At 40.1% G+C, this 14,207-nt stretch overlaps 1 protein-coding gene across 1 annotated transcript; it reads right to left on the reverse strand.

Annotated features, from left to right (window-relative positions):
• Nucleotides 1-1,255: 1,255 nt before the first annotated feature.
• Nucleotides 1,256-9,794, reverse strand: LOC311515064 (matrix metalloproteinase-27-like). Its single transcript, XM_084617916.1, has 10 exons — nt 9,634-9,794; nt 9,030-9,268; nt 8,241-8,389; nt 8,013-8,141; nt 5,921-6,082; nt 5,640-5,760; nt 4,567-4,697; nt 3,899-4,058; nt 1,872-1,975; nt 1,256-1,612 (listed from the first exon to the last, which is right to left on the reverse strand). Exons 1-10 carry the CDS (start codon nt 9,748-9,750, stop codon nt 1,512-1,514), a joined length of 1,413 nt encoding a protein of 470 aa, XP_084474042.1. The 5' UTR covers nt 9,751-9,794; the 3' UTR covers nt 1,256-1,511.
• Nucleotides 9,795-14,207: the final 4,413 nt, after the last annotated feature.

A 14,207-nucleotide genomic window follows, 5' to 3' on the forward strand; every position in this document is an offset into this window, starting at 1 on the left:
TAGCTGTGTTTCTTTTGTTCTTGAATTTACATGTTCACAGTCACAAAACTGAAATATCTGACCTGACATATTGCCCCAGGGTACTCTCGGGTGCACCAGACTCTAGGGTTTGTTGAATTTTTATCTCATTTTTAGATGCAATTGGCCAATCGTGTAATTCAGTGTCACTCCATTGGCTTCAGTGAGACTAGAACAAGAAGAGAAGTATTAAATTCTACGGAGCTACACAGAACAATGGAAAGAACTGTTGAAGCCCTGATTGGCCCCATATTGGTTCAGATTCCCTGATAGCAAACAGGTCAATGGGAATGGAGTAGTCACACTTTCATCTCAATATTATATTATTATTATACTTTTTATTATTATTATTTTATTATATTTACAGTAGGGCCATGAGGTCCCAGGTAGGGATCAGGGTCCCACTGCACTCAGCACTGTGCACACATGTAGTAAAAAGAAACTCCTTATTCCAAAGATGCAATATGCGACTGAAACAAAGATGACAAAGAGGGGGAAGGAGGACAAACCAATACAGTGCAAGCATGTTTTCACATAGATTAGTGCACAATATAACTTGCTGACGAGGTGTTCTATAGGCATTATTGCATAAGGGTGTCTGAAGGAAACATATGAAGGGAGGATAAGGTAGCGACTTTATGGATTTTTGTGGGGAGTTTGTTCCATGCACAAGGAGCAGCATGAGATAAAGCACACAGGTACTCAAGTTAGAAGTAGACTAATGGGTGGGAAAGGCTGTCATTGTTGGTGGCACAAAGATTTACCCATGGTAAGATAATGGATTGACTGAACAGAACAGGGTTAAATTATGAATGGACATAATGTTCCAAGAAGATTATACTTGATGCAAGAGAGAGGGGTGACATGGTTGAAGCAACAAGCAAGGAGAGTGATTCTGAATTGATTTGAGGGTGAAGGTTGAAGCAATCAAGGCCAAAGAGGAGATGATGAGAAAGTTAAGACACAAGACAATAAGGGCCTGAATGACAGATTTGGCAATGTGGACAGAATTATTATTCGTTAAAACGGAGCTACAAATGACTTGGAGATTGGAGGTGTTGTGAAGGAAAAAATGAAAAGATGGGGATATATAATTTAAAAATATATTCAGCATATTTGTGTCAAGTCCTTCAGACCTTTTCTGTTTTAGAAATGTGAAGTGTCATAAACAGATGAAGCAAACAGCAGTTAATACCAAGCATAAAACACTTTATTGCCAAAATAGTGGGAAGTCCATTCAGAGTATAAAACACACATGAATATGTTATACTTTGTTATGAAAAGAAATCGAAGACTGTAGCTCTACTTTGACCATTGGACATACAATGAATATGAACAATACTGAGAATTAAAAAATGTAGACATTCATGAAAAAACAGCCCTGTTGCCTTTCCAATATACTAGGTTCTTTGATATCACAGTGATGTGCGATTTTATAGAAAGCTAGCTAGCTAGTCTTTCTTTTCTTAGGTTGCATATAATAATGTTTCATATTAACAGTTAAACCAGATATTGCTCTTCATCACACGAATAACTCTCTTAGCATTAGGGTCAAACTCCCATTGCTTTGATCCACGGAAAAAGTAGAAGAATCCTAGAAATAAAAGTAAGTGGTATGATTAGATTGTACAAGTCATTTGTAGCTCTATTTTAACAAATAATGCTGGAGACAATAGCAAAATTCCATCTTCCATATGCACAGAAAACCTCTTGTTACTTTCTGCTCTTAGCAAGGTAATAATAATAATGGCATATAATGTGACTAATATAATAATGACTAATAATATTTTTAATCCTCCTGAAATTTACAACAGTGCAAATATTCTGCTTACTTTAAAGTTCATTCCACTTACCTTTATGCTGGAAAACAGCATCAACTTTCTTGCCAATTCCTGGAAAATCATCTGTTACCTGTCTTGGATAGCCCTTTTCCATGGATTGACTGCTTTCCTCATACCTGAATGATATAACAGGGTAGAATGGATTTGCAAGAATTTAAGCCCTAATCCTGCAAAGATTTAAGCACGTGATTAACTTTATTCACTGTGAGTAGACCAATTGACTTCATTAGGCTACCCACATTGCACAAAGTTAAGCACATGCAGCAACTCAAGACTACATGATCACAGTGGACTCTTCTAACCTTAAAACCTATGAGCCTATCTACTCTTTGCAGGAGTGTGGCCTCGTGTTTAATATGGGAGCAAACTCTTTGAGGGGCAGAGCTGGAAGTGTCTAGCTGGGAGCTGAAGAAAAGCGAATTCAAATTAAAAAAAACCAAGGCACAAGTTTTTAACAGTGAGGGTGATTAGCCATTGAAACAAACTGCCAACAGAAGTGGTGGATATTCCATCTCTTCAAGTCAAGACTGGATGACTTTCTAGAAGATGCATTTTAGTTAAACACAAGTTACTGATCTAAATGCAGGGGTAAATGCATGAAATGTAATGACTTGTGTTATACAGGAGGTGAGACAAGATGATCTAATGATCTGTTCTGGCCCTAAAAGCTGTGAATTTATGTATTACCATATGGAGGCACAAAGTTTGGCATTTAAGCTTTGTCCATAGCTTGTAACCTGGAAGCATACTCAGCTTTGAAATTTAGAGGAGAGAGGGGGAACTGGCTTATCACTCTTTGATGATCCATCTAGTCAAATTAAGGTCAGTTCTGATGGACCCAGTTCTCCTTGGTGTGAAGGACAGTTAATATAATACTGGGTTTACTTTAGCGGGTGAAAGGAGGAACTAAATGGTTCTTTGTTCAGAAAGAACTAGGAACACTCCCTGCTGAAACAAAAAGAAAATAATTTGTTTTGTCTTTGGATATAAGACATTTTTGGAGGAAGGCTGTGGTTCTGAAATAATTACTGTATTAATAGTACATTTTAAAACTCTGTATGGTAGCTTTTATGTGGGCAGCTAATGTTCCTTTGCCCTGTCACCAGGTCAGTAGAACAGCAGCATATGTTATTGCAAGGGTTTTTTCCAAAACCAGTAAATACAAATGATAGGAAACCACAGACAACTGTAAATTCAGCAAACATTGTGTGGCTGACTTGACTCATCAGACTAAGGAAATACACAATGATGATAAAGCTTCTTTGACTCATCCATGCTCCTTACTTATTGCAGGGACCTCTGAATAGTGACCAACTCTGCATAATGGGCCACTCACATGTCTAGTTTATTATCTGTCTTATCTGCCTGTTTCTTATTTCTCTGGTATTTCGTGCTAAAAGGCACTCCTGTGAATTAGGTGAGCACGGTTTGGCCATGGCTAAGCCATGCTTCTGCTGCACCTACCATACTACTGTGACTACACAGCTATTTATACTCATGCTCGTTCAACAAGCGCTAACCATGAATCTGCGTACGTGAGCAGGGGAATTGCACCTTCAGCTCATGGTATAGACATAAGCCGACACTGTGAGTCAATGTACTGTTATTTGTACAGAAGTTAGAGTAGGTAAAGTCCGGTTGGATCATCCAGTCCATCTCCCTGCCAACAGATAATTGCTTTGTACAGCACATTTTCTAGTTTTTTGTCCACTTTATTTGTAAAAGTCCCAAGTGTTGAGGCATCTACCATTTTCCTTGAATACTCTTATTGTCTTATACAGTGCACCAAAAGAAATCTACATGCAGAGTACTGTATTAACAGTCCTGTTAAACCGGTCTTTGAAAGAGAAGCAAAGGTATATTCTTTTCTCAGTTCAGGAGTCATTTAAACAAATACTTTCCTTGAAAATTAAAATATATTCCTTAATAAAGTGTCCTAGCTGTCTAAATATTTAAAGGGAAAATCTTATATTTAAATGCACACATGAAGGTTGCACGGAAGTCAACCAGAAAGAAAAAAATTTAGCCATTGATCTTACCTCCAATACTTGTCACCTACAAAAAAGTCTGTTGTTCCTGTGTTTTTATTAGAAACGGCTGCATCAATTTTCTTAACACTCCTTGGGAAACCCAATGTGTTGATGTTCTTAGGATAACCAGGGAGCACCTGGTACCCACTGATAACCCAGAAATTATTTCCTGTTAAAAACAACAACAAGATTTGTAATGTTTCACCTGTGGTTTTTGACAAGCCAAACAAACACAAGTGCATTTGCTTAGTGGAAGTAACACATGGGCCTGCACAGTAGCAGAATTCAGGAAATCACATATAAGGAAAACTAGGTGAAATTTCCTGTAATTGTTCATTTTATCCAGGCCAGGTCTATACAGGGAATTACACTGGTGTAAATATGTCTCTCGGGGTGTGAGACATCCACACCACTGAGAGATGTAGCTATACCAATCTTACCTCTCCCTGCTACTCCCTCGCTCCCCCCGTGAAGAAAGCCACTTGGTCAACAGAAGAATTCTTCCATCAACCTACCTATGGCCTCTTGGGAAGGTGGATTACCTACACCAGTGGGAAAATCCTCCCATTGGCATAGGTATTACTCACATTGAAGCACTACACACCCCGTGCTTTCCTCCAATTTCCTCCCAAAAATTACACGTAAGAAGAATTTAGAGAAAATCATACATATTTTACCTTTGAAAAATAGAATCTGATCTTTAATATTTTCATAAGCAGCTTGAATACCAGATGGGAGAAAAGGCCAGAATGTAGAAATTAATTCAAGTTCAACTTCTGAATTATCAGGATAAACTCTCCATATGTGCCTGATTTAAATATGATACAATTTTCACAGTAAATAATAAACCCATGTACATTTCTGTATATTCATAAGACTGTAAACAGTGATGGGACGTATAACCTCTTTCTTGTCAAGGGAATCTAGCAGGATACCATGTGCATTCTATTAATCAGTCAATGATTTCACCATGCTAGAAAGTAAAACATTGGACATACTGGGAAAGAAAATTCTGTCACTTGCTGCAGTCAAATATCCAAATATATCAGCTACTTGTAGAAACCCCTTTTGGTGACTGACCAGTCCACCCTTGCTGTTGACTGACTAAGAATATAAATTAGGGCTAGATGAGGGATTAGGTAGTTTCTGTGCCACAGTCTAACACATGAAAGAATCAGCTAGAGGATCCAGGATACACAAAATAATGAGTCTGATTCTGATCTGCTAACTTATGAGTTCCCACTGATTGTGGGCTTGTACAGGTATAACTGAGAACTGAATTTGGCCCCAAGAGGTATTACAGAACATAACCATTCCTTTGCAAATGATGGTAGCATTTACTTATCTCACAACTCAATCTGACCATCTGCTTATTTTGGAATGAATCATAGACCTTTGCTGGACCTGAGATATTTTCTGGGAAAGACAAGGCAACTCTTGCCAGAGGACTCACTTGACATCTAGTATAAATGTAGGCGAGTTTGTAAATAGCTTCACTGTTAACAATAAAACATCTCTTATTTCTGTGGGTAATTAATTTTGAAATCTTTCTTTCTTTCTTTCTTTCTTTCTTTCTTTCTTTCTTTCTTTCTTTCTTTCTTTCTTTCTTTCTTTCTTTCTTTCTTTCTTTCTTTCTTTCTTTCTATGGTGCTTATCACTGGAGTATGTTGTTGCATTCAGTCATTAAGAAATAACGTAAAAGAAATGTCCAAACAAAGGTTAATGTCAATTGAAGAGGGACTGGGTTTACCTGTCTTTAAAAAACATGACTTCTCTGCGCAGTGTAGTGATAGCATCGAAAGACACCATAGGGTCACAGGTTTTAGGTGATGCGGGTCTGGCTGGCTTATCCGGGGTGTTAGGTGAGGGTCCTAGGGAAAGCAGTTTAAAAAGAATGTACCAAAATGTGTGGGATAGTCATGTATTTCACACACAAGAGGACAATATTGAAATATAATTAGTTAAAAATTATTTCACTTTGTCTGAGATATTGTTTGTTTCTGATTTTTTGAGGAGATGGATTCTACTCACCGTAAATGGCCTGTATGCCACTAATGTCATCCGGGGACAGTGGGAATTCAGTGGGGTTGATGTAGGCATAATTTGGGAACATCAAGGCTCCACGGTCAGTGGAATGTGAGAGACCCAATGCGTGGCCAAACTCGTGGGCAGCGACAAGAAACAAGTTGAACCCTAAAAAAAGCATAGGTGCAAGACAGTTTAGATGTATTTTTGTCTACAGGACTGCAACTGAGAAGTCCAGCTGACTGCTCAACACACAAGTGCTACAGAGGATCTTAGTGGTTCTACAGCCATCACAGACTATACCTCAAACCACTGGTGGTGGGATATAGCATGAAACGTTATATAAACAAGGTGGTCAGGGCTTAAATTCAGCTAGAGCTGTCCAGAGTGGAGCTCCAGCAAATATTTTCAAACCTGTGGAGCGAGCCCTGGTGCAACCCAAGGGGCTGAAGCCCCAAGTCCCAGCGTGCCCCATAGGGCTATAGCCCTGAGACTCCCCCACCCCGCAGCTGAAACCTGGAGCCCTGAATGGGAGGAGTGTAGGGGGCTCCAGGAAATCGTATATGAGAATTTGAGCCCTGAAGGTGATGTTCTTCCAGAGTCAAGAAAGGAGTGCCTGTTTGGCTCTTTCCTGTTGTTGTTGAAACTAGGTGAGCTGAGTGAGTAGTTAGCTAGAGGCGAGCATGAGAGCAGTTTTGATGAATTGCCAGGAAAGGCTTTCCAGTTTACCTACCCCTGACTGTCTGGTGATTCAGACCTATCAAGAGCAGGAGGGCTAGAACAAGAAGAATACTCATATTTATGCCTGAGGCACTGAATTGTTGTTCTATGGGACTTTCTTCCTTGCACACATGGTATACACAGTTTGGGCAGGAAATATAAAAAAAAAATAGTGCTGACTGGACGTTTTCCCTTTTATAAATAGATTTTTTTCTAGGTCTATGGTTTATTTAAAATATCCCCTAATAAAACTCATCAGACAAAGGTAGCCCTGATTTAATGTCAGCTCAACAAACAGGAGAAATTAGATTAGCTCAGATAGTTATCTTGATACTTTATAGTTATCAGTGTAGTATCTGAGCGCCTCACAGACATTAATAGATTTAGCTTCACAAACCCCTTGTAAGGCAAGGAAGAATTATTATCTCTCCTTCAAAGACAAAAAACTGAGGTCCAGAGTTGTCAAGTGACTTGCCAATATCACAAGTCTGTGGCAGAGCAGTGAATTGAACCTAGATCTCCTGAGTATGGCTGGCTAGAAAACAATAATTCCATTTTGCAAACAAAATATGAGGTTTGGACATTTCTTTTTGTTCCATTGAGGAATGAAACCAAGACTTTCTGAAACTTTTCACTGGGGGGAAGGAATGGAAGAAGAGAGAGAGGGAAAAGAGAGTGGAGTGGGCCATCCTTGAATATTCAATAGCCCAGTGGTTTGGACACTTACCTTAGATTTGAGAGACCTGGATTCAAGTCCTTCCTCTGCCAGTGTGGAACATAAGAAAAGGACTAGGAAATTGTATTGGAACCGGAGGATTAATGTGAGTTCCTCCAGAGGATTCTGGGAGTTTGACCTCTTTCACAATTTCCTATGGTTCCCCAGGGAATTCCAAAAAGCTTTTTGAAATATCCCACAAACCACCACTTGAGGGAGCTGTGCTGGAAACTGTGTGAGAGGTACTGCAGAAGTGTACTACAGCTCTAGTGTGGACATGGGGCAAAACTGCAATAGCCCTATTGCTACAGCATTAACAAGGACACACTATACTGCTGGTGCTTCAGACAGTGCTGTGCCATTTGGTACATTTACCACTGGTTCCATCCTATAGTATAGACAAGGCCAAATTTGTATATCTTCAGTCAGGCACTGTGGATACCTGAATCTAAACAAACCAGGTTGCTCAGGAGAAGTATGTACTCTTCCTCTACAATCTTTTTTCAAGCAAGACTGTGAAAGACATTTGAAGATGATCTTTAATATCCTAATTATTTTTAACATTAACATTGTACTACAAAAGGGTCCTTTATCTCAGGGCATTCCTTCCTCTAAACAACATCAAGATATCATTAACACATAGTACAGGAGATCTGGACCTACCAGCAGAGCCTTCTGTCCAGTGTTCATCTTCATCAAAGTGGACATCCCCTCCAATACCATTGCCAGGTGGAAAAGCATGGCCAAGAACACCAAGGGGTCCATCAAAATAACGGGGACAGTGACCATGAGCTAAACAGGAATTTGTTGAAAAAAAATTAGAGTTCCATATCATTGCTGTAGACAACAATATAAATTCATCTTACAAGTTCCATACAATTATTACAGTACCTCCAGTCCCAAAAGCAATCATTATATCTGCTATCCCTTTATAAATCCGAGTGAAAGTCAGTGGGGACACAGTGCTCCACACTTTAAATGCCTTCTGGATTGCTTTATCCACATCAGTTTGTGTCATATCTGGAGTGTAGTTCACAATTCTGTAGGAATAAAGAAACAAATGCATATGCTGCAATAATAATACTTATGGTTTATCTAGAGAGTTTATCCAGCAATGATAGCATATTGTACTAGAAGATACAAAAGGAGGCCTGACCGATGATCCTTGAGCATTCAAAACTCACTTTGGTTTCTGTGTGCCAGGAATGCAAGAACTCGTCTTTTCCATCTCTAATATTTATAATACCAATGTTCTATCATATATATCTGTCCTCTTAAATAATACCCTGACAAAATGGCTGCTGTTCAACAGATCTTCTCCTTGGGCACACTGAAAGTCATATCGACTGACTCTGGAGACACATTAAGTTGCCATTGATGACATCATTTGAAGACAACAGGGGTGTAACGAACATAAGTGAGACTCATGGTTGGCCTACAGAATCTTGACTAGAAATTATGTCAGAGAGGTAAAGTACCCAGCTAGACTCCCAGAGCCCAGGGTATATTTGCATGACTGGCAGGGAAAAACTGACAAATTTTTGTTTGTGTTAACCGAGCACACTTGCTAGGAGTGCTTTTTAAAAGAAAATAAATAAGGATGTCCACAAGATAACTTTTGAGCTCCTTTTCAGATGAGAACCACATTTTAAACACAAGAAAAAATTACATAGATATTACCTGTATGTCAATTTGGTTTTTTTCCATCCTGGGAGAATGAAACCATACTGTCCGACATCAGGAACTCCACACCTGGGCTTCTGCATCACTTCCAAAGTCTCAGGATCTGGCTTCCCGGTCACTTCCAATCCAAAAAATTCTTGCATTTTTTGGATCTTTTCAACCATGGGGCTAGTGCTCCTTCTCCATGCTAGATGCTCTGGATCTGGTTGAAGCTCATAAAATTTCTCTAGATACTCCTGACAAGAAATACATAAATAAATGAATGAATTCCACAACCTTTTTTTTAGATCTTAAAAAAATTACCTTAGGACCACTATTATTCGTACACTATGCTTTCATCCTCAATTTCCATGTGCTCCAGCAGCTATTTGTCTTAGGAATCTGGCTAAATAGAAACAGACCACACTTTCCATTTTTTTAATCACTTGACAATTCCTACTTATTTTTATCTGTTTTAGCAAAGTGTGCTTACGAGAGCTGTGCATGGTTGGGTAGGGAATTGTCATGGGATAACAATGTCTTGACCAATTCAAACATGCAGCTGCTTTAAAATCTAAAAGGAAATGGCTCAGCACATCTTAGATTCAGAAAATGAAGTTACCTGTACAAGCTGCATATTTTCTCCCTCATTGTTTTTTTCTGGAAGCACAGGAAAAGCATAAGAAAATGCCACATATAGAAACAGTGAAAATGGAAGGCTCTTCATTCTTATCCTCATTTCTGCCTTAGCGTAGCAAGAGTCAGGCACTACTTTCGGTATATGTGTCTTTCAGGCTTGTCAGTTTATATGGTTAATAGGGTGTTTCATAAAGTCTGCTGTAGAATGACTCACGGTTTAAAAGGCTTTAATTAGCAACAGATATCATATAACACAAGATGGAGTGACACAATACAAGTTAACTAATACCATCTGATTGTGCAACCATTTGAAGACAGTAAATACTGGAGGTGATTGTGAAATTTTTTATTCAAGGTTTTAATCTAAAATGAAGATTCATCAAAATGGAATCGTTTTGCTGTAACAGACCAGTTTTGATCCTACTTGCAAAGAGAGAACCCCCCCTCCCCCTTCCCATGAATAGCTGGGTGGTTAAGCCATTTACTTTGCTTATAGGAAGTCCAGGTCCAAGTTTCCAATTTGTCTGATTCAAACCAAGAGCTTGAACCTAGGTGTCTCAGTTCCCAGCTGAGTGCTTTAACAACTGGGCTATTGGCAGGTGAGACTCAATTTGTCCTATTGAAGCTGTTCCACTTTGTATAAATATTTATTGGAACAGGGATTTGAACATCCACACAGCTAACATTCCCATCCAAGCTCTGGTCATCTATGCCTTGATTATTGCAACATCCTGCTCTTCTTAGGTCTTAACAAATGTGATCTTGCCCCACTCATATCCATTTAGAAAGCTGCTACAAAGAGAATTTTCCTAGCCCATTGGTTTGACCATGTTTCAAGGCTGATTCCCCACTCTGACACTTCGAGTGCAGAAGGTGGGGGCCCACAAGGATTCTAAAAATTAATAGGTTTCAGAGTAGCAGCCGTGTTAGTCTGTATTCTCAAAAAGAAAAGGAGGACTTGTGGCACCTTAGAGACTAACAAATTTATTTGAGCATAAGCTTTCGTGAGCTACAGCTCACTTCACCGGATGCATTCAGTGGAAAATACAGTGGGGAGATTTATATACATAGAGAACATGAAACAATGGGTGTTACCATACACACTGTAACCAGAGTGATCACTTAAGGTGAGCAATTACCAGCAGGAGAGCGGGGGGGGGACCTTTTGTAGTGATAATCAAGGTGGGCCATTTCCAGCAGTTGACAAGAATGTCCGAGGAACAGTGGGGGGTGGGGGGAATAAACATGGGGAAATAGTTTTACTTTGTGTAATGACCCATCCAATCCCAGTCTCTATTCAAGCCTAAATTAATTGTATCCAGTTTGCAAATTAATTCCAATTCAGCAGTCTCTCGTTGGAGTCTGTTTTTGAAGTATTTTTTGTTGAAGAATTGCAACTTTCATGTCTGTAATCACGTGACCAGAGAGATTGAAGTGTTCTCCGGCTGGTTTATGAATGTTATAATTCTTGATGTCTGATTTGTGTCCATTTATTCTTTTATGTAGAGACTGTCCAGTTTGACCAATGGCAGAGGGGCATTACATGGCAGAGGGGCATTGCTGGCACATGATGGCATATATCACATTGGTAGATGTGCAGGTGAACGAGCCTCTGATAGTGTGGCTGATGTGATTAGGCCCTATGATGGTGTCCCCGAATAGATATGTGGACACAGTTGACAACGGGCTTTGTTGCAACGATAGGTGCCTGGGTTAGTGTTTTTGTTGTGTGGTGTGTGGTTGCTGGGGAGTATTTGCTTCAGGTTGGGGGGCTGTCTTTAAGCAAGGACTGGCCTGTCTCCCAAGATCTGTGAGAGTGATGGGTCGTCCTTCAGGATAGGTTGTAGATCCTTGATGATGCGTTGGAGAGGTTTTAGTTGAGGGGCTGAAGGTGATGGCTAGTGGCGTTCTGTTATTTTCTTTGTTGGGCCTGTCCTGTAGTAGGTGACTTCTGGGTACTCTTCTGGCTCTGCCAGTCTGTTTCTTCACTTGCGCAGGTGGGTATTGTAGTTGTAAGAATGCTTGATAGAAATCTTGTAGGTGTTTGTCTCTGTCTGAGGGGTTGGAGCAAATGCGGTTGTATCGTAGAGCTTGGCTGTAGACAATGGATCGTGTGGTGTGGTCTTGATGAAAACTGGAGGCATGTAGGTCGGAATAGCGGTCAGTAGGTTTCCGGTATAGGGTGGTGTTTATGTGACCATCACTTATTAGCACCATAGTGTCCAGGAAGTGGATCTCTTGTGTGGACTGGACAAGGCTGAGGTTGATGGTGGGATGGAAATTGTTGAAATCATGGTGGAATTCCTCAAGGGCTTCTTTTCCATGGGTCCAGATAATGAAGATGTCATCAATGTAGCTCAAGTAGAGTAGGGGCATTAGGGAACGAGAGCTGAGGAAGCGTTGTTCTAAGTCAGCCATAAAAATGTTGGCATACTGTGGGGCCATGCGGGTACCCATAGCAGTGCCGCAGATAATGCCTTATAGTGTAAGGTTTGCTGACGCCAAGTTAAAGGTAATAGGAGAGAGAGCTACAAGGCCAGACAGAATGTGCTGGTTGTTTAAGTTGCTAGGAATGCTTGTTAGAGGTTGCAGGAAATAAACATTGTTGTAACCCATATAAGGAAGGCAGAGAATTTGTGCAAAGTGTTAATTGGCTGATGTGTAGTGCAGTAGCATTAAGGAATATAAAAGTGTGTGTAATGACCTGCTCTGGTGTGCAGGATTTGAGATTGTATTCTCCCTGTACCTTGTTTGCAGCTGCAAATAAACTTTTCTGCTTCTCCACTCCATTGTGATTATTGAGTGAAGCACACTGGGTAACGAACCCCTGCTGTTGTTTTGCCTTTCGGCACTGGGTGCCGGCAACACTTCAATCTCTCTGGTCACTTGATTACAGACCTAAAATTTGCAATTCTTCAACAAAAAATACTTCAAAAACAGACTCCAACGAGAGACTGCTGAATTGGAATTAATTTGCAAACTGGATACAATTAATTTAGGCTTGAATAGAGACTGGGATTGGATGGGTCATTACACAGAAGTAAAACTATTTCCCCATGTTTATTCCCCCCACCCCCCACTGTTCCTCGGACGTTCTTGTCAACTGCTGGAAATGGCCCACCTTGATTATCACTACAAAAGGTTCCCCCCCCCCGCTCTCCTGCTGGTAATTGCTCACCTTAAGTGATCACTCTGGTTACAGTGTGTATGGTAACACCCATTGTTTCATGTTCTCTATGTATATAAATCTCCCCACTGTATTTTCCACTGAATGCATCCGATGAAGTGAGCTGTAGCTCACGAAAGCTTATGCTCAAATAAATTTGTTAGTCTCTAAGGTGCCACAAGTACTCCTTTTCTTTTTTAAAAAATTAATACTGGCCACTCCAGGCTTGTATTAAACTCCCAAGGTTACAGCTTTCTCTGACCTTGGCTTGGTAAATGCTGCCACCACCGAAATGCAAAAACCCCTTGGGACCCAGGAAGGCACACTTGGGAATTCCTCCCTGTGGGGTACTCTCAAGCCCTTTCACCCCCTCTCTAGGGAAGAGCTGAGAAAGAAAACAAAGGAAATCAGCTGTTGCCACCGGCTAATTAAAAAACATATGCACAAACCTCTTAGGACACAAAAAATCCAATCCTGTTCTTAAAAAAGGTAAATTTTATTGAAAACAAAAACAAAGAAAATACATCTGAAACTTGGTTTTTTTGCTAGATCTTAAAAGAAACAATTACAAAAATTAAGCATCAAGATAGCTCTCTTGAGGTTCAGCTTAAAGGTTACAAGCAAAACAAAAGCATCTGGTGTTAGCACAGAGGAGTCCACAAGCCTTTCAGAAAATAAAAGAAATAAACCTAATTGCTTCTTTCTAGACATTTTCTACTCTACTTACATATTTGGATAGTTCTAGGTATAATATAATAATTTCCATACTTGGCAAAAACAGAGCCCTGGCTTTGCTCTGTTCCCTCTCTCTGGAGAACAACCACAGAACACAAAGAGAAAGCTTTTCCTCCAATTTTAAAAAGTTTTAGCCTTCCCATTGGCTCTTTTGGTCAGGTGCCCACTCCCTTTCCTTTGAAGCTGGTCCAATAAAAGATATTACCTCACCGACCTTGTCTCTCTTCCTATCATCTCTCTTTTGTTATGTGAGCTGTCAGTAGGCCCATTATATCAGCCTCCCATTGCCCACTTGCAATGCCCACTTATCATAGTGTCTAGGAGCCTTAGTCATGGACCCTATTGTGCTAGGTGCTTTGTGAACACGGAACAAAAAGACAGTCCCTGCCCCAAGGAGCTTATAATTTAAGTATAAAACAAGAGATGACAGATGGATAAGAGAGGCAGATAGATGGGGGAGTGCAAGGAAATAATGAGACCACATTGCGTAGCAGCATAGGCTGGGTCTCACGTAAGTAGTTTGTCTGTCCGTCTATCTATTACATTTAATCAAAATGGTTTCACAACTTAGTTCGTCATTTTAACCACATTCACCACAGGACACTATCTCTGAGTAATTTAGAAGAAAGGACGGTTCAAGCTGTAACAAATTAGAG

This window comes from Lepidochelys olivacea (assembly GCF_965140295.1).
Source record: "Lepidochelys olivacea isolate rLepOli2 genome assembly, chromosome: 1".
NCBI classification, from domain to species: Eukaryota; Metazoa; Chordata; order Testudines; family Cheloniidae; genus Lepidochelys; species Lepidochelys olivacea.

What these genes read in the sequence shown, in the direction of transcription:
- LOC311515064 (XM_084617916.1), bottom strand. Translation starts at nt 9,750, where the DNA reads ATGAGGATAAGAATGAAGAGCCTTCCATTTTCACTGTTTCTATATGTG. An exon ending in AAAATATGCAGCTTGTACAG is followed by an intron (nt 9,269 to 9,633) that starts GTAACTTCATTT and finishes ATTTCTTGTCAG; the next exon opens with GAGTATCTAGAGAAATTTTA. An exon ending in GTAGGTGACAAGTATTGGAG is followed by an intron (nt 1,976 to 3,898) that starts GTAAGATCAATG and finishes TATATCATTCAG; the next exon opens with GTATGAGGAAAGCAGTCAAT.